This window comes from Squalius cephalus (assembly GCF_949319135.1).
Source record: "Squalius cephalus genome assembly, chromosome: 3".
Classification (NCBI taxonomy): domain Eukaryota; kingdom Metazoa; phylum Chordata; class Actinopteri; order Cypriniformes; family Leuciscidae; genus Squalius; species Squalius cephalus.
Genome location: NC_137124.1, coordinates 4,300,371 through 4,321,034, shown reverse-complemented (window position 1 = coordinate 4,321,034; position 20,664 = coordinate 4,300,371). Strand labels below are relative to the sequence as shown.

The following is a 20,664-nucleotide window of genomic DNA, read 5'->3' as shown; positions in this document are numbered from 1 at the left end:
ACGATGTGCATGGACGCGGCCCTCGCTCCCCTGAAACTTCGGGGAATACGAGTTTTGAACTACTTGGACGATTGGCTGGTTCTAGCTCAGTCTCACTCAGAGCTCATAGAACACAGGGCCATGTTACCCGAACATCTCGAGAACCTGGGTCTCAAAGTCAATTGGGTGAAGAGTTCACTGTCTGCCAGTCAGAGAATATCTTTTCTGGGCACAGAACTAAACTCGCTGTCTATGACAGCTCCGCTATCGCCACAGCGCAGACTGGACATTCAGCGCATGACGGAAACCTTTCGCTGCGGTGCTATAGTCCCGCTCAGAAAGTTTCAAAGGATGCTGGGTCTCATGGCCTCAGCATCATCAGTACTTTAGTTTGGTCTGCTTTGCATGCGCCCACTGCAGTTCTGGTTAAAAGCCCGAGTGCCGCGCCGAACGTGGACCTCCGGTCTTTTTCGCCTCAAGGTCAATCAGAAATGCGTCTCAGCTCTGAAACCTTGGAAAGCGATCGACTGGTACCAGTCAGGTGTAAGCCTGGGGACTTCCTCGAGTGTGAAGGTGGTGTCTACGGACGCCTCCACCTCGGGATGGTGAGCGCTGCTCGAGTCCCAAAACCTTTACAGGCTGACAGAACGCCTCCTGGTCTGGGCCCAGCACAATCTGCGCTCACTGAGAGCAGCGCACGTGCCCGGCCACCTGAATGCGGGACCAGACAGACTGTCCAGGAACAATGTTCCAGCAGGAGAATGGTCTTTACACCCACAGACAGTCCAGCTGCTGTGGGAGGCATTCGGCAGAGCGGAAGTAGACCTGTTTGCATCTCAAGAAAACGCTCACTGTCCAAATTTTTTCTCCAAGAGCAAGGTTGCGCTGGCCCCGCTGCCCGCTCTATGCTTTTCCCCCCGTCGCGCTCCTACCTCAGGTATTAGAGCGGATCAGGGAAAACGGATGCTCAGTGCTACTAGTAGCTTCGTTCTGGAAGAACCAGGCCTGGTTCCCAGTTCTGATGCAGCTGACAAGCACTGCCCCATGGCTAATACCAGTGACGAGGGACCTCCTCTCTCAAGCCAGGGGCTCAATCTGATATCCTCGCCCGGAGCTTGGTCCCTACATGCGTGGGCCATCAACGGGTACCCGCTAGCCTCTCGGAGGGAGTGTTAAACATGATCACGCAGACTCTACGAGACGGCTCTATTCCTCAAAATGGTCTGTGTTCTCTAGCTGGTGAAAGGTGCCCCATTCGAGCCAATCCAATCAGTATATATCAAACACTTGTCTTTCAAAACAATGTTTCTTCTGGCTCTCACTTCAGTGAAGCTTATTGGGGACTTACAAGCGCTCTCAGAGAGCGCGACATGTATGGATTTTGGGCCAAATGACTCGAAAGTCATACTCAAACCGAGGCACGGGTATGTACCTAAATCCCTCAACACACCGTTCAGGGCTCAGGTGATTTCCCTGTCTGCCCTGCCGGTCTCTAACGAGGAAAAGGACGCCAGCTTCCTTTGCCCGGTCAGGGCATTAAGGGCTTATGTGTCTCGCTCATCTGTCTTCAGACAGACAGAGCAGGTCTTTGTCTCGTTCAACGGCCGTTCTAAGGGACTAACCGTGTCAAAACAGAGCCTATCCAGATGGATAGTCGATGCTATAGCGCTGGCTTACGCCTCTAGGGGCTTGCAGTGCCCGTTAGGTGTTAGAGCGCACTCCACAAGAGGTATGGCCTCATCGTGGGCTTGGTCTAGTGGGATTGCCTTAAAAGATATCTGTATGGCGGCAGGCTGGGCCTCCCCGTCTACATTTATAAGGTTTTATAACCTAGAGGTTCCCGCTTTGCAGGCTAAGCTGCTTTCGGTCTGATAAGTCGGTATTATCTGCCCCGATATTTTCGGCCCAGAATACTGAAACTACTTGAGCAACGCTCGCTGATTGATCATGCAGCTCATGATATGGGCAGTGTGTAAGACCCATAATATTCACCAGACTAGGCCGAGTTTTCGCCCTGGATGTGTGTGAAACACTATTTATATAATCGCTCCTTATAGGATGCTATTCATTGATGCTATTCTCGCCCCTCTTCCTGGACTCTCTGTGGGTCCCTGATGATCATGTACTATATGAGCCCCGGGCACCGGCCCTTGGGACTTTGGTACTGGATCTCAGCACGCACGGCGTTTTACACTGTGTTCCCCATAGCGTAAGATATTACGCAGTACAAGAGAACCTCTCGTAAGAGAATGTACTTGGTTACTAACGTAACCTCGGTTCTCTCTAGAGAGGGAACGAGTACTGCGTATCTTGCCGTGCCTGCAACACGCTCTGGTTCGCTCCGGCGATGAAAACCAGCTATATCAGCCTCCCCAGCTATGTTTATAGCCCAAGGCCACGACCGTTTTGGCGGGACGTGACGCAGTGGGCGCAAAGCCGAAGGCCAACAGTGCCTTGTCAATAGTGTAGCATTTATACGCCCGTATAAATATAATTAATTATTGTTCATAACGGATTATGATCAATAATTAATATTTTAATTATTTTCAGAATTTACTGTAGCAGAATCAATAGTATGATAATTTTATCAGTTCATCCAATGAACAGAAAGCAAAAACAATTATTAACTCTAGGAAATATAATATCTTCCTGGCCAAGAAAGAATAATCCCCAGCTAACGATAAATTAATAAATAATCAAGGGTAAAAGCATAGGTAACTTAGATCGAAGTTAAGACAATAAATTCGTAAGCACAAAACACAAGTAATACTTATCTTTTCAAATGCAAACAATACTTTATTGATTATATGCTAACACATAAACTAATATCTAACACAAACACACGCACACGCATACACACACATTCATACAAGTTGCCGAAAGAAAGAAAGAAAGAGTTTGGAAAGAATGAGTTTAAGAGTGAGATGATGAAATCTCAAGATTCTATGCACTTATAAGACATAACTTGGAACGAACCATCAATCATTAATTAACCCTTCTATCGTTTCTTAGACAGGTTATTAAATTTATATCAATACACCAGTTCAGCTTAAATGTCTGGAGGTTACTTGCTCGTTTGCATTCCTTTTTGGGAATTCCTTTGGTCAGCGTCAAAGGGGTTTCCCGAGTTCGTTCGTTGGCTGCATGGTCTCCTCGTGCCTGGTCTGAGGCGGCCAATCACGTGGTGTACTGGCGGGTTGATGGAAGTCTTTGTTTGAAGCTGGCTTTGCAGAAGAAACGTGGACCGAAACTTTGCCGCAAAACTTAACTTAGAACCGAGACTCACAACGGAAAATAATGCAAAACTTAGAAAAGATCTTAAATCTTAATTTGGGTTCGTTGTCTCTTCGCGTCTACATGGTTACTGGTCTGATTTAGATCTTCATCTCCCGCTGCATTTTTGTTCTAATTTGGTCCAGATGCAGCTCACATTTAGTGGAACTTCACCAAAAAATAAATTCCTCCTACCATATTTCCTTCCCAAGCTATTGCATGTCAAAGAAGAAAGATATGCAAATTCATAATAAAAATTATATATATGTTTAAGTTTTTTACCTACCCTTTGACTCTCCTTATAGTTATGGAGTTATGAGTCTTTAGTTTTGTGTGTCACTCTAAAAAACAACTCTAAAAATGCTCTGTCGCAGTTTGTGTGTGTGTGTGTGTGTGTGTGTGTGTGTGTGTGTATGAGGTACAGTAGAAAGTTCGTTCCACTTTGTGTTTATGCTCTAGGACCAGACCTTGATTTAAAAGTATACATTTTCAGATTTATACTGGATTTTTTTTTTTTTTTTTTTTGACAAAAAAATAATAATTTTCCCATTCATTTTCAATGTGGGGTCAATTTGACCCCAAGTGCTCATCGGGGAGCTCCACCGGCTGCGGCGTGAGAGAGGAGGGAGGGATCCACGGGGCTTTGCCAGGCATATTACCCCTCACCGTAATCCTCAGGTCACCCAACCCAGACGGCACTCGAGGCTTCCTCTGGGAAGGTAGCCCAGAAGAAACACTAGAGCGGGGCCTGGGGATGGGGACTGCACCTTTGCGAGCGAAGGCGAGTCTCGACCTCAACGTCGAGATGGTCATGTTCCCGCAATGAGAACATGAGTCATCCACCAAAGCTGCTTCAGCGTGCTGTAAGCCCAGACACGAGATGCAACTTTCGTGACTGTCAGAGGGGGACAGAGCCTTACCGCACCCAGAAACGCACAGATGGAATGGCATCTTGAAAAAGACTCATACCCGTGTTGCTCTTTTAGAAAATGGGACCTGTCAACAGTGCCGGAGCACACAGGGAATGACCGCGGCAACACTATCTCAGCGAACTGAGACAGTGAAGCACTCACTTTTCTGCCCTCAATCAACCGTCAACACACAAACAGAGAAATTTGTTGTTGTTAGAACAGCAGTTGAGAGCTCAAAGCTCGCGACCACCGCTTCACCGCGCTGTAGAAATCACCTGGGAGAGTCTTTTCCAAAAGAACACCGACACACTTGCTCGTTGAATAACACGGTACTCTGCAGAGACACCATACAAACGTCTCCAAAGCAAAATGCAACTAGTGCGTGCATCCACTTCCGTATTTATACCCGCGCTGCGGGGGCAGAGTGTGTGATGCGAATCATGCACGCCAATTTCATTGGCTCGTTTTAACATGCTCGAAGATGACAGGCTCCCTAGCGTGATCCCATTTAGTCAACGTCGACTACATCTGACGTTCTCGACTAAAAGGGAACTTACGAACATAGTATGCTAACAATGCTTTCTGGAAACTCACCCCAGAATAGTATAATTACAAGATCAAAATAATGCATGAGTTCTGAGGGCTTCGGTAGTTCTGACTACATTCAGATTATGAAGTGATATTGTGTTTTCAGTTAATGTTGTTTTTAATAATTTTAAAGTGTGTTTACATTACAAAAGTTTACAGTGAACATAATCAAGTGGTTACTCAACTCAAAATGGAGACTATCAACTGATAAAATAGTGTGTGTGTGATATTTGTGTCCGTGTAAAAAAATCATTACATTTCCATTGAAAATCCATTAACAATGTGTCAGAAATGATTAATAATTTTAATATTCAATTTTGTAATTCATTGTTTATGAACTGTTGACTATAAAGGGAGGCAAGTAAACTTCTTTCTAGAAATGGATCCCCGTCGCAGAGACTCTAACTCCAGTGACGACAGCTGTGCTTCTGATCAGAGTGCTGACCATCCTCCTTCATTCAACAGTGAGTCAGTAAATTACACTATGAATTTGTGATACACGTTTGTTTTGTTCTCAATTTCCCTCACAATCCACATACATGCAGGTCAGGTGGACTGGGTATATGTGCAAAATTGTCCGCAGAAGTGATTGCCTGTGTCCAATAGCCCTGGTGTTGCATTCTCAGTGTTGCGTTGCGTCAGGAAGAGTGCCTGCTGTAAAACTTGTGCCAAATCCAATATGTGGATGGTAAAATGTTAATGACTTGGAGTGAATCATTAGCTAGCAACACATGCATGAACTAAGTTATCTATACAATGTTTTGTAGTTAAATGTTTTCAGCTCCATTTTTAGTATTATTTTGTTTTATTATTCACAAGTGTTGCTGGTAGTAGTGCCTCAAAAATTCTAATGCACATTACAGTGTTAGCAACTACACAGTCACTGCCTGTTAAATAAAGCAACATGAAGCAGTGTTTCTTGTTCTTCTCCTGGACTTCTTCTCTAAGCACAAGGCTCTACTCTCCAGCACAAAACTCAGACAACAGAACAAAACAGGCTCATTGGAAAAACCTGTGGCAACATTTTTGCAAAACGCAAAATGCATACCAATACGTACATATCACTGCAGTTTCCAACAGAAATGAACACTAGAGGCAGTAGAACAGCAAACACTTTTAATCGTTTTCACACACAATTATGATCACAGGACAGATTAAGGATTAATAAAGTCTTCAGTCTTATGTCTTCAGTATCTACAGTAAAGACTGCTAAATATTTTGTTATGACCTCAAAACACTTTTTACCATAGTGCATGATTTGCAAGCGTATATATATTTTGGAGTTTGTTTCATTAACAAGCTCCATATGTTCGGTTTTACTACCACCCTAAGCTTTCTCAGTAGTTCAGCTGGTACAGAATTACTTAAGTATAGTACTTATGATACGGAGAGCTCGGGTATGAACCCCATGAAAGAGTCATGATAAAAAGAGCTCAAAAAAACAAGCTAAAATTGCATGGTTATGATTGTTTAGGTTTAGTTTAGAGTTTAGTATAGGTGTAGCCCATGCTATTTTAAAATGGAGCATTAAGCTTTTAGCGCCACTAACCAGAGATTTCAATTCAGAACTGCTGTGATACGTACAAACTCCATCGTAATAAAACATTACATAAAAATGCGCTATATTGACGGTCATCTGTTCAGGAACAAACTAAACACGCTTTTATGATGGGATTCCATAGGATATGTTAAGGCATGACTCACTCGGAAGTTGCGTTTCCATTACAGATTTATGCAAAACGTTTGAGATATTTTCTAAATGTCGATAAAAAAATATTGTGAAATGACCGTTTCTATGTTATGTGACTAAAACATATTTTTTTCCTCTCGTGATAAGTCATTCCAAAAATCATGGTGATGAATGTTAGTAGGTTTACATGTATCGTTAACAGGGTTCTAAATTAACACCCGCCATCCCGCCAAATGCAGGTTAAAATTCATTTTGGCGGGTGTTAATAAAAACTTACTAGCCAGTTTGGCCGGTGATGCATGAGGCATTACATGCAGGGGGGCATTTCTCAGATTAAGGGCCAAATTGGGTTGCTGCAATTTTGAAAATTAAAATTCCAAATTTGACTAATTGGTATACATCAAATTATCAGTCCTTAAGTCAGGAGCGACGTTATGAGCTTGGTTGAGACCATAAGATAAGGGAATTTATGATTTTTCGCCATTTTCTTAACTATGTCAAGTAAATGTGTCATTACCATCACATCATCGAAATATGTAAAAAAATAAAACTTAAATGATAAATCAGTGATTTTAAAACATTTTGTGGTTTCACATAACAATCTATTTTATTTTTAACTTAATGGGATTGTTGATTTTTACTTGCAAGATGAATTATAGTCATTTAAGTATCTAAATTTCTGATTCATCAATCTACCCTGGCTTGGAATATAAGCTTATTTTAAGTGAATGCCATATATAAAAACTTTTTAATACAGTGATCATTTAGACTGTCCAACATTGTCAGAAATATATAATTGTAGGATGTTTTTGTAATTTATACATAATTTATTGGCAAAAATATGTATGGTGATGGTGATGACATTGCAGCTCTGGCAATGACAGTTTGTTGCGGTGATGACAAATCACTGATCATAAGCTATTGTAATTTAAGATCCTAAGTGACTTCAGACCAACAAAAAAAAAACAAAAAAAAAAACAGCAAGTAATCTGTTTAAACATCAAAACAGTTTAATATGATTATGGAAGACCAAACATGAACTGTGTTCCTTGTATAATTATAGTCTAAACAGACTATTTAATAATTTCATAGCCTAGCCATGTTGAATAATAATAAAAAAAATAAAAAAAACGCTGAAATAACACATTAGTCATATTACGTACCCCAAACAAATTGAATCTAATCTGACACACGGACGAATTGTGTCTCACTTAAACTTTTTGTTCAACAATTGCTTAAAAAATGAAATACCACAAACATGTCATTGATACCAAATCTTCCACAAAACAGACAAAAACTTGTCAAACTTCCATCCTCTCATCCATCATAGATGATACTTTATTCCAGACAGAGACATTAAGCATCATATGCCTCTTGGTGACTGGTTTTGGCTCTGGCACGAGCCCCAGGAAATCTTCATGCCTGTACCACAGGATGTCTTCTTTCAGAGGCCAAAAAAAACGGTTAACTCCAATGATAGACATTGTTTTCACCTGGACAGACTCTTCATCGACATCCTGAACAACACCTGGGTAGGCCTCCCCATCGTAACAGACCACACACCATTCTCCCACTAAAGTCATGGTTATTTGAGGCGTTGTATTGAGCATCACTTGGCATGGCTTTGTCTTCATAGTGGTTTTCTGTGCTTTGTTGAGAACCACAGACTCAGGGGCAAAGCAAAGGCAATCTTCAGGAGCTGAGCAGAAACAGCTTAGGATTCGCCAGTTAATGTGGCCGGACTTGGTGGTAAAAATCTACAAACAAAAAGCACAACAGTCATAATTTCACACAACACAAATATAAACTAAACGAAAACCCACACTTTGGACTGTTGTACTGCTTGTGTGGTGTGTGCTCAAGCTTACCTGGTGGATTTTCATTGTACCACATACAGTTTCAAGCTGGTCTGGTATAGATCTGTCATATTCTTCTATCTCACTTTCTGTGATGTAGAAGAGCTTGATTTTTGACTTCTCTTCTATCAGCTTCTCAAAGAACATCCTCCCATCTGGAATGTCTGTTCCACCAGCAACAAGAACATCTGCCCTCCGTTTCAAGGCTGCGCCAACCCCATCAGCTGCACCCTTTCCATGGCCTGCCTCTAGGAAATTCCATGTGACCTTTTTAAATCCTAGCTGAAATGGAACAGAGCTGAGACAGAAGAAGTTCTTCTTTGAACGATACTGCGTCGTTGGTCCATCACTTATCATGTGCAGTGTGTTCAGAGACGGGATGAGCTCTTTGAAGTGAGAGAGTACATGGCTCAGATGTGTCCATATGGCTGAGGCATCATGTCGCATTGAAGCAGAGACTGAACAGAAGGATTGAGCACCATCAACCGTGTAAGCAACTCCTGTGTGTAGGGATACTTGCTTATGAGAGTCTCCAAAATGTACAGCCTGTATTTTCCAGCCCGGTCTCACCCCAAAACGTCATGTACTGACGGGTCTTGACCATACGGCAACATACGACGAATAGGGTACCCCTAAAACGTAGGAATTACGTATTTCAGGAAAATATTATTCCTTAAACATTAGAAAGGAAGACAATTTCAAACTTCGTATGTGAAAGTATGTTTTATTTTGCAAAAGAAATAATTCAAACCTGATGCATTAACATCTGTGAAACTTATACTAGTGTTTGTACATCCATTCCTCTTACTCCTGAATCAGTAGCTCATTTTTTAGACTCAGCAATCTTGGTGTTAGTGGCTTTGAGTCATCCAAGCCAAGTAAGACTTTTTGGATGAAGTTAAAGGTGTGGGTCAGCTCTTTGGGGTAGCTGAGATGTAATGCATACATCAAACCAAACATCAAAAGAAAAGCATCAGCCAACCTGGAAATGTCCCTTAGAACAATGTCACCTTCCAGCACAATAGCAATCCCAGCAGGGTCAAACGGAACAGTGGAACTCGAGTCTCCATTCACAAGAGCTAAGAGAGCTACAGCTGAATCTGCAATGTCTGGCTCATCCACCTCTTCAGTCTGAAAAGCATGAGAGAACTTCATGAGCATAATCATATAAATAACATTAAAATTCAACTGAGATGTATAAAAACCTACATTCCACATCTTGAAAAACACAGAGTCATCTTCGCGCAAGTAGACAAGGAGGGCTCGAAGTGCAGCTGTACGTCTGTTGTTAATATCATTGTGATCCGGTGCAAGAGATAAGAAAAAATAGAGATAAAAGTACAGATGAAAGCGGGGAAGAAATTTAAAGCGAGAGAGTTCAAAGCCAGGTTTAAACAATTAATAGATAGCAGTAAAATACATGTGCACATTAACCAATTAACAACTAAAAATGTAATTAACATAACATTTACCAGAAGATCATAGGCACTAAAGATGCTTCTCAGTGCTTCTGCTGCCTTGCCAGTACGGGCAGAGCCTTCTGCCTGTAAACAGCTATCAGTCGAGGAGTTTGTTTGTCCAGCTCTGCATAGAACTTGTTTTTCAAGCTGATATTACTAATTCTGTGGAATTCTGCAGCAATCTGAAAGCAAGCATTCAAACAAATAACAAAAAAATGTATGTTATGTTTAAACAACTGAATCATAGGCAGTATTGGGACATAAACAGCTGTACGCCCAGGTGCTACAACATATTGAAACGGCATAACCATTGGGTACTGTAGTTTCTCTCAATAAAAGTTTTTTGTCGTTTATTTGAGGACAATTCTGCTCCTTTAGCAGTTGAACTGACAAAAACATTACTGTCCATAGCAACACTAACAATTTCATCAAGAGCAGCGTCACTCACAGTATAGCAATGTCTCTGTAATACGTCATTAACTGCTTCTTTCAGCAGCGGCCTTGACAATGAAAACAGCTGACACAAATGTTCTACTATTTCCACCCCCATATTCCAAATTGTAATTTTACTCACATATGCTCTGGTCGCAGAAGTTTTAACCTGTATTAAAAAAAAAACACACAAATTAATAGTGAGGCAGAGACATGTCAAAGTCATGCATCAATTTCAGAATTGGAAACATTTAGCTTCGATTACAGCTAATTTAATTCTAAACATCGGTTAAAAAAACAAGTAAGATTGAATGAAAGAGGTTTTAATCTTTTTTTTTTTTTTTTCTGTAACCGAAAAGCTTCAAGACAACTGCAATAACCAACAGTAGTGCCACAAATTAATATCCGTGTAAGTTAATGCGATTGCGTGCATACATGTCTCTAAATTGTTAAAATATAGTTAAAATCACTCCACAAATAACATTGCAACATGTAACGTTAGGCCTAAAGTGTGCATGATCATTTTAGTAGGTCTATGTTAGCTAAGTGCAACAAGTTAACTAAATCGTTTCAGTTTGATGACACATTCTGGTGCAGATTACATGAAAAACTTATTTGAGAAAAAATATTTGAGAAGTAGCTGCTACTTACCAGATTATAGCCGCTAAACACACCGCAGCAACCACAGAAATGATGACGACGATGAACGATGTTGATTCCACAGAGAGAACCACGGCATGTTGAGGCAACGATTCCTGCATTACATGGCGGGCGGGCGCGCGCGCGCTTCCAATTTCAAATCCGAGCGCGGGCTTCCAAGTTCAAATCCGAGCGCTCAATTTCAAATGGGAATTATTTTTACTCCGATGTTATTTTTTACAGTCATTCGTGTAAAACATGAAATAAACGGACATGGCATGATATGTTGACTCTTTGTGTTTTGGAGAGTTTTACCTAGCCTATGTTATGTAAATAAAGTGCGCGAGCAGACCATAGACTGTAAAAAATAGGAGCAGACTTTTCTTTTTCGTTGGCAGATTGGAACGCAATAAAGCTCATTACCGCCACCAAGAGGCAAAAATAAGGCTATGGTAATAAGATGACGTCATGTTTACTTATTTTATTTGAGTTCCTTGAAGTTAAAACAGCCCAATCGTTGAACAAACTTAAAAGTTTTAAGTTGAATGAACTGTTTCACAGTTTTGAGTATAGTTCACTTATTTTTTATAAGTAGGTTATACTGTTCGGGAATACAGTGTGGGACAGGTAGAAATTAAGCAAAATAAAGTACAAAATGCATATATATATGCTTAATCTGTGCATGTAGTTTATTAGTTCAGGTAACGTTTAATTCATATGCTGTTTTTATTAATTTGTGATAAGTAATGTTTGACATATGGCATGAAATGTGAAAACTCTGGTGGCGGACAACACCAAAACACAGATAATGTACCACAAAACACCAATAAAATGTGTTAAAATCATTAGTAAGAGCAGCCATAAAAAAGTCTAGGCTTGTTTTTGTTTATACTAATTAGTGGTGGGTAAAATGTATTAGATTTAATTCGTTTTTAATAGAATTACACTCTGTCGACAGAAATAGGCCCGAATTCTGGGAAATACCCAGGGATGTAGTGGAGGCTAAATGCACGTAAACGCCGTTTACGCACCTCCAAAAATTCGGAAATAGCGTTTACCCACCTCCTAAGTGTGTTTATCCACCTCTAAATTGCGTTTATCCACCTCTAAATTTCACGCTTTTCCAGTGCGTGATCGCCGATCGGTACATGATTCGAGCATTTGGGCCGTTAACGACAGAGCAGAACAGAGCAGAGAGCGCAGCGAGCCGACACACACACACGGAAGAGAAAGGAGCACACACGGAGCGGAAAAGACACGCTCGTGAAGTTACTAGCTGCGAGAGAATGAAACCTGATCGCCGAAAACGGAGGGGCGAGACGGAACATTTTTGGTTTTATTTTTTTTATTTTTTTTTATTTTTTGCAAAATCGTCTGTTAATGTCGGCAGCCATTACACTTGTGGAAACTACATTACAACTTATATTGTCTTTCTTCTGTTAATTACAGAAACTTTTTTCTGAGTTTTCTTTAGCCTAAAGTTTGCGAGAAACCATGGAAACGAATGGACACAGAAAACGCAAGAAATAAGAGAAATGGAGTTGGCTAGAAAGTATTAAACGAAATGCGGCAGTGGTTGGGACAGACTTCTGGGGGCGAGAAGAGGAACGAGGCAGAGGATGAGGAGGGTATCGACAGAGAAACTAAGAAAAGAAAATGTAATGCCAAATGGCTGACGGGTCGTGAATGGCTAGTGTTTGATCACAATAATGTCATCATGTATTGTCAGGATTGCCACACGTAGCCTACTCAAAAAAAAAAAAAAAAAAAAAAAAAATTGGCTAGTTGACTTTAGAAAGTTACCAGCCACATTGGCTGGTGATCAAAAAAGTTAATTTAGAACCCTGATCGTTAATAAAGAATAGTTAATGAATAGTTTAATAAGACCAGTCTGAACAAAGAACAAACTTACTGTGTCATCTTTAAAGAATGATCGACTGTTACGTACACTAGATGGGTCCGTGTACTTTTTGATCATTTGATTTCCTGTTTGGAATGGAATAACGAGAAATGAATACCAGCTCGTTTATTTGTTTTTTAGTTTAGTTTAAAAAATGAAAAATTAGATTTTTGCTCGATTTTTCATTTTTCGTTAGTGGTTTACAAATTGGTTTATGGGTTCGATATTTCATTTGCACACGTGGGCGGCGCTGAAACGCCCCTTTCATCTGATTGGTCTAACCGCTCCACCTTGAGTAATCTACAAGCTTTTCTTTCTGTCAGGCAGAATAAGAGTCAGTACGAGTGCGGCACTGACAAATGCTCTCATCACCCCCAATTTTGGCAAGTGCTGCATACATGAAATGCCCAAAATAAAAAGGTTACTGCTCATAAGTAATTCTGAATAGAAACATAACACACATACATTTAGAAAGCCAACCCTTGAGAGTTTATAGTTCAAGACTCAAAATTAACCAGACTGTTATTACTATTGAGATATATAAGCTCAAACATATTTTGAACTAAAATAATCTGGGATCACCAGTGATCCCTGACAGGTAAGGGGTTAATCAAATAATGTCTGAAACCACTCACTGTTAACTACGCACAATATTTGAAGCAGAAATATGAAGAAGACATTGAATTTAAGGAGAAGACATCAAAAAATCACAAAAATAAGAGAGCAGCAAGAGGTGCTGCAGACGTATTCAAAGAAATCCATGTGTTTGTGAAGGCTGTCAATGCTGTGCCAACCAAATCTATCCGTGCGTTCGCTGGCGCAGTCTCCGCTGCGTTTCTTGCTCTTGATGTTTACTATATTGTTCAAGATTCAAAAGAGCTCTCTGAAATGAATCAACCAGCAGGAAAGAGAACATAAGAAGAAATCTCATCAGAAACACTTTAATTTATTCTTCAGATGAAAGCAGCAGCTGATCAGTTTAAGAAGATTGTGAAAATAATTAAAGATGCCATAGACATTTGTATTTAATACAGTGCTGTGAAACAACACTTCCTCTCAATCCTGGCAAAGACACAGAGAAGATGAACAAAAATGTAAATAAAGATTGAAACGTGTGCTTATTATTTTCACATTATGTGATCAGTCTTGTTCTTGTGTTTCTGATTGTTTTCCATGTGGAATTTTGATTGGGAAAAAAAATTGTCAATCAAAATAAATAAATAAAAATTATTATTGTTGTTTAATTTAAAACACACACACACACACACAAAAAAATTTAACGTTTTTAGTTTTTTTTTTCTGTTTATTAGTCCATTAGGAGAGAAATGTCATTTATAGAAGATCATATATATATATATCCAATATGTTTATGTAATAATAATAATAATGTATGAAAAATATGAGAAAAACAGATTTGATGGGTTGATGGTTTGATACACCCTAACTCTTGAAATACAGTATCTGACTGATATTACTGACTGGTTCTTCATATTCCATATTCTTTAACCTATTATTTTGTTGGATTATTCACTGCTAATTGATAGGTATTTTCCTTCTTTTTTTTTTTTTTTTTTTTCTGTTTTATTTGTAATTAATTTGTAATTTGTGTTTCTGTTGAATTTGTAATTATTTACTTTATATTGGATCATTTAGACCTGTCACCCTTCTGTTTAGTTTTGTTCATGGACTTTCAGGTTGTTTTCATTTGTCACGTGTTTCCTTGCTCAGACTCCCGCTACTCGTCTGTCTCCATAGTAACCGTCATCATTAGTTCAGTGGTTTCAGCTGTTCTGTTAATTATCCTCGTTTGTGTTTGCTATATAAGTTCATCCCTCACATTCATTCTCTGTTTGGTCTATATTGTAGTGGTGGGCAGATCGAGACTTTGTGAAGCAAATGAAGCAAATGTTCCATATCGTGTCAAGGCTTCGAATCAATCCGACACCCGTCTCAACGGTGACACCTAGTGGTCACTTGCAGGTGTTGATCTGAAACAACCTTGACAATGAGCCATTCACAAATGTGTTGTTTTTTTATTATTGTATTTTTCTAATATGTGAAGCTTGTAACATGTAGGCTCCTCACTGTGCATAATGTTATTTTGGTCATGAAAAATGAATATTAAGAAATCAAGCCACAGTGTCTCACTTTTTTATATAGATTATTATAGATTTGTATTCAAAACTATTAATTTCTCTGCTGTGGAAGGACTTAGCCTACTTGTTTTTTTTTTTTTTTTACAGATAATTTCTCCAGCCTTTGAAAAAATCCTCTCACAAGGGACACTTGTTGCTGGTGTAACAGGGTTAAAAAGAACATTTGATTTAAAGAGTATTGTGTGAATTTCATAAAATAAGGCATTTGGTTGTATTTATTGGTGTTAGAAAGCTTCCCTCCTGTGGCTATTAATGGTACTGCAGATATTGAAGTTTGTCGCTCTTCTCTTGCCGTACCGCAGCAGATTCAAGTGTCGACGCTGTGTGTATGTATGGTTCCCTTTCGAAAGGGAACTCTACACTACGTCAGAATGACGCTATGGGGAACGCCTCAGGCGTGACAGGTGTCTGAAATCAAATATCAACTCACGTCAATCATGTTGACCGGCGACAGCCCGTGAATCATCAGCTTGATTGATTAACGCGCGACCTGGATGTATAAAGGGGAGCCTTGCACACATGACAACATCTTTTCGTCTTCAGGGACTGTTTGTCTGTTTTGAGAATATCACTGAAACGTGCGGGAGACTCTCGAGAGAGCCTCTTGTGCAAACTTTGAGCGTTTTTTATTTAAAAATGCTCCGCTCTCGTCGGACCCTTTTCTCCAGGGAGGAGGGTTCAGCATCTGAGCTGTGGTGCGTGCGATCTGTGAAACAATACTGTTTGGGTACGAGACGTTCACAGTCAGTTCCTGAGGGTGCTAGCAGTGTGTCATTAAGAAATATCTCGGCGCGCGTGAGAAAGAGAAAAATCCGTGCGCTGTCGGATGTTTCAATCTCGCACCTGTTGACTTTCTTCTCAAGGGATGAAAGCCAAATATTTTTTTTAACGGCTCGTTTCTCGCGCTTGCCGAGGCAGTGTGTAGATTACGAGAACGTATAAATGTTAAAACGGTATTGTCTGGTAATTATGGCTGCATTTAATTCTATGAATTAAAATGGTGGAATATTATCTGACTCTTAAGAAGTTAGATATTTAGTAATTCAGCCTATCATCCAGATCGCGTTATCCAGTGTTTTTGGCTGCATTTTAATTGAGGAATTAAAATGATGAGCAGTGAACAAAAAGAGCAGGTGTAATTCTGGTCTTTTTGTAAAATGTGATATTAACATATTTCTGTTTCTTTTCAGACCACGTCTCCTGTTTTAGAGTCTGGGGCAAAATGTTATGGGTAAGAAAGTAAATCTAAAGATTTTTTCGATGGTCAGGTAGTAGGTCTTAACAGGCCTCCTTGACCAGACAGTCCCCATTTTGCAACCGGACAGTGCTTGGGCCTCCCTGAGGTGAGCTCCCAGGAATTGACTGTCAAGGAGTAATGTGGTTATCAGGTTATAGGCCTCACTAGGCCTTCCTGAAAATGAGCTCCCACATACTGTGGTTGAATATGAGCTCCCACATTATGTGGTCATCAAGTTATAGGCCTCACCAGGCCTTCTTGAATATGAGCTTCCACATACTGTGGTTATCAGGTCATAGGCCTCACTAGGCCTTCCTGAAAATGAGCTCCCACATACTGTGGTTGAATATGAGCTCCCACATTATGTGGTTATCAAGTTATAGGCCTCACCAGGCCTTCTTGAATATGAGCTCCCACATACTGTGGTTATCAGGTCATAGGCCTCACCAGGCCTTCCTGGTTATGAGCTCCCACATACTGTGGTCGCCAGGTTACAGGCCTCATCTGGCCTTCCTGGTTATGAGCTCTCACATACTGTGGTCGCCAGGTTACAGGCCTCACCGGCCTTCCTGAATGTGAGCTCCACATACTGTGGTCATCAGGTTACAGGCCTCATCCGGCCTTCCTGGTTATGAGCTCCCACATACTGTGGTCGCCAGGTTACAGGCCTCACCGGTCTTCCTGGTGATGGGCTTCTACATGTCAGGTTACAGGCCCCATCTGGCCTTCCTGAATGTGAGCTCCCACATACTGTGGCCGCCAGGTTACAGGCCTCACCCGGCCTTCCTGAGTATGAGCTCCCACACACCGTGGTCGCAGGTCTTCCTAGTTATGTGCTTCCTCATGTCAGGTTATAGGCCTCATCCGGCCTTCCTGAATGTGAGTTCCCACATACTGTGGTCACCAGGTTTCAGGCCTCTCGGCCTTCCTGAGTGTTAAGCTCCCACATTCAGTGGTCACCAGGCTCAGGCCTCCTAGGCCTTCCTGGTTATGAGTTTTCACATGTCAGGTTACAGGCCTCACCAGGCCTTCCTGGATGTGAACTCCCACTCACTGTGGTCGGTAGGGTATAGGCCTCACTGGTTGTGAGCGTCCACATGTCAGGATGCAGGCCTCATCAGGCCTTCCTGAATGTGAGCTCCCACGCATTGTGACTATCAGGTTACAGGCCTCGTCTGGCCTTCCTGATCATGGGTAATCCCACATGCTGTGGTTGCCAGGTTACAGGCCTCACTGGCCTCTCTGGATACGAGCTCCCACATGCTGTGGTCGTCAGGTTATAGGCCTCACTAGGCCTTCCTGAGTACGAGCTCCCACATGCTGTGGTCGCCAGGTTAGAGGCCTCACCAGGCCTTCCTGGATTCGGACTGGCATAAGTACACGCACTTTCGTTTCGTTTACTTGCTAAAATCCATATTTATGGTAAGGGTTATGCGCTTCCGCTTCTTTCCCTTTTTTACGTGGCTCAGACTCCGGTTCTTCACCTCGAGTCCCACTCTAAATGCGTCTTGTTGTCACAATGTTTTATGACAGACGCCTCCCTTTTAAAGCTATCTCCCACATTCTGTGGTTACAGGCCTCGTTAGGCCTTTCTGAAGGTAGCCCCACATTGTGTGGCTGTCAGGTTACAGGCCTCTCCGGCCTTCCTGTAAACGAGCTCCCACTTACTGTGGTCGCCAGGTTTCAGGCCTCACAGGCCTTCCTGAGTATGAGCTCCCACATACTGTGGTCGCCAGGTTAGAGGCCTCACCAGGTCTTCCTGGATTCAGACTGGCATAAGTACACGCACTTTCGTTTCATGTACTTTCTAAAAAAAAAACTAAAAAAAACATATTTATGGTAAGGGTTATGCGCTGTATGCTTCATTCCCTTTTTTACGTGGCTCAGACTCCGGTTCTTCACCTTGGGTCCCACTCTAGATGCGTCTTCTGTCGCAATGTTTTACGACAGGCGCTTCCCTTTCAGGCTATCTCCCACATTCTGTGGTTACAGGCCTCATTAGGCCTTTCTGAAGGTAGCCCCACATTGTGTGGCTGTCAGGTTACAGGCCTCTCCGGCCTTCCTGAATACGAGCTCCCACCTACTGTGGTCGCCAGGTTACAGGCCTCTTAGGCCTTCCTGAGTATGAGCTCCCACATGCTGTGGTCGCCAGGTTAGAGGCCTCACCAGGCCTTCCTGGATTCGGAATGGCTAAGTACACGCACTTTGTTTTGTGTACTTTCTAAAATCCATATTTATTGGTAAGGGTTATGCGCTGTATGCTTCATTCCCTTTTTTTACGTGGCTCAGACTCCGGTTCTTCACCTTGGGTCCCACTCTAGATGCGTCTTCTGTCGCAATGTTTTTCGACAGGCGCTTCCCTTTCAGGCTATCTCCCACATTCTGTGGTTACAGGCCTCATTAGGCCTTTCTGAAGGTAGCCCCACATTGTGTGGCTCTTAGGTTACAGGCCTCTCCGGCCTTCCTGAATACGAGCTCCCTCTTACTGTGGTCGCCAGGTTACAGGCCTCATAGGCCTTCCTGAGTATGAGCTCCCACACGCTGTGGTCGCCAGGTTAGAGGCCTCACCAGGCCTTCCTGGATTCAGAATGGCTAAGTACACGCACTTTCGTTTCGTGTACTTTCTAAAATCCATATTTATGGTAAGGGTTATGCGCTGTCCGCTTCATTCCCTTTTTTATGTGGCTCAGACTCCGGTTCTTCACCTTGGGTCCCACTCTAGGTGCGTCTTCTGTCGCAATGTTTTTCGACAGGCGCTTCCCTTTCAAGCTATCTCCCACATTCTGTGGTTACAGGCCTCATTAGGCCTTTCTGAAGGTAGCCCCACATTGTGTGGCTGTCAGGTTACAGGCCTCTCCGGCCTTCCTGAATACGAGCTCCCACTTACTGTGGTCGCCAGGTCTCAGGCCTCACAGGCCTTCCTGAATACGAGCTCCCACTTACTGTGGTCGCCAGGTTACAGGCCTCTCCGGCCTTCCTGAATACGAGCTCCCACATGCTGTGGTCGCCAGGTTACAGGCCTCACCGGCCTTCCTGATATGAGCCCTCATGTACTGGAGCTCCCCACATGAGGGGGTCATCAGGTCTTAGGTCTCAGTAGACCTTCCTGGTTTGAACCCTCTCTTACTTCCCCAGTGTTCGGAGTGAGCACTGGGTAGACCCGTGGATCGAGTGGACAACTTCCGTCGTTTCTTGAGGTTAAGTCACACTCTCCAGGAGATCCCGTCTCTGTGATCCGGAACTGAATGGTTTCTGCCAGCTTTACAGGCCTTCAGTTTCTGGATGCCTTATCCAAGGCAACTTCCACCCTATCCAAGGCAAGGCCACCCTGTGACCTAAGGGTGAGTGGTTCCAGTGTTTCTGAATTACTGGTTCGGACAGTTGTCACTGCCTTTGGGCATGCACTCCCCTCAGCATGGTGGCGTTGGTATATCGTTCCCCATAGCGTCATTCTGACGTAGTGTAGAGTTCCCTTTCGAAAGGGAACGTCTCAGGTTACGACTGTAACCTATGTTCCCTGAGAACAGGGAACGAGACACTACGTCTTCCTGCCATGCCTCGGGGCTTGCCTGCAACAGTCCCTTCAGACGATAGGATGTTGTCATGTGTGCAAGGCTCCCCTTTATACATCCAGGTCGCGCGTTAATCAATCAAGCTGATGATTCACGGGCTGTCGCCGGTCAACATGATTGACGTGAGTTGATATTTGATTTCAGACACCTGTCACGCCTGAGGCGTTCCCCATAGCGTCATTCTGACGTAGTGTCTCGTTCCCTGTTCTCAGGGAACATAGGTTACAGTCGTAACCTGAGACGTTTTTCATGCTCTGATGCATTAAAGGGATAGTTCACTTTGATATTCATTTTTGATATGTTTTAGCTTACCTCGAGGGCATCCAAGATGTAGGTGTCTTTGTTTCCGCAGTAGTTTCAATTTTGATATTTTTAGGTCAAACCGTTCTTGTCTGTCAGTCATATAATGCAGGTCTGTGGTCACTGTCTCAAACCCCAAGCACAGAGTCCAAATTAAAACAATTCCCCATCGTCCAAATGAAACAATTCCCCATCATAAGTACACATTGATGGCCTAAGACACGAAACGAGCGGTTTGTGTGAGAAAACGAACAGTATTTATATCGTTTTTAGCTCTTGAAAACAGCACACGTCCAAATGATCTGACTGCGCGGGCGGGTATAGATGTATACTTAGATGTCGCCTTGGCTACTGCAGTTCATTGGAACGAAACCGTAGCCAAGCGACATCTAGTGTATACATCTATACCCGCCCGTGCCGTCAGACCATTTGGACGTGTGCTGTTTTCAAGATATAACAACGATATAAATACTGTTCGTTTTCTCACACAAACCGCTCGTTTCGTGTCTTAGGCCATCAATGTGTACTTATGATGGGGAATTGTTTCATTTGGACGATGGGGAATTGTTTTAATTTGGACTCTGTGCTTGGGGTTTGAGACAGTGACCACAGACCTGCATTATATGACTGACAGACAAGAACGGTTTGACCTAAAAATATCAAAATTGAAA

At 42.2% G+C, this 20,664-nt stretch overlaps 2 protein-coding genes and 1 long non-coding RNA gene across 3 annotated transcripts in view; 1 reads left to right on the top strand and 2 right to left on the bottom strand.

Annotated features, from left to right (window-relative positions):
- Nucleotides 1-20,664, top strand: part of LOC307156318 (serine/threonine-protein kinase Nek4-like) — a gene marked incomplete at its 3' end in the record, with an annotated part of 945,281 nt that overhangs the window by 823,473 nt on the left and 101,144 nt on the right. The gene's annotated exons all lie outside the window — the stretch shown is intronic.
- On the bottom strand, nucleotides 7,575-8,534 carry LOC307156110 (uncharacterized protein). Its single transcript, XM_079867323.1, has 2 exons — nucleotides 8,310-8,534; nucleotides 7,575-8,198 (listed from the first exon to the last, which is right to left on the bottom strand). The coding sequence occupies exons 1-2, from the start codon at nucleotides 8,442-8,444 to the stop codon at nucleotides 7,743-7,745; spliced, it is 591 nt and encodes a 196-aa protein (XP_079723449.1). The 5' UTR covers nucleotides 8,445-8,534; the 3' UTR covers nucleotides 7,575-7,742.
- On the bottom strand, nucleotides 9,809-10,935 carry LOC307155905. Its single transcript, XR_013820613.1, has 3 exons — nucleotides 10,841-10,935; nucleotides 10,332-10,358; nucleotides 9,809-9,939 (listed from the first exon to the last, which is right to left on the bottom strand). It is a non-coding gene; the product is annotated as an uncharacterized lncRNA (long non-coding RNA).

Excerpts from the sequence above, each read along its gene's own strand:
- LOC307156110 (XM_079867323.1), bottom strand. The coding sequence starts at position 8,444 with ATGTTCTTTGAGAAGCTGATAGAAGAGAAGTCAAAAATCAAGCTCTTC. Across the intron at positions 8,199-8,309 it reads GTACAATGAAAATCCACCAG|ATTTTTACCACCAAGTCCGG; the intron begins GTAAGCTTGAGC and ends TTTTGTTTGTAG.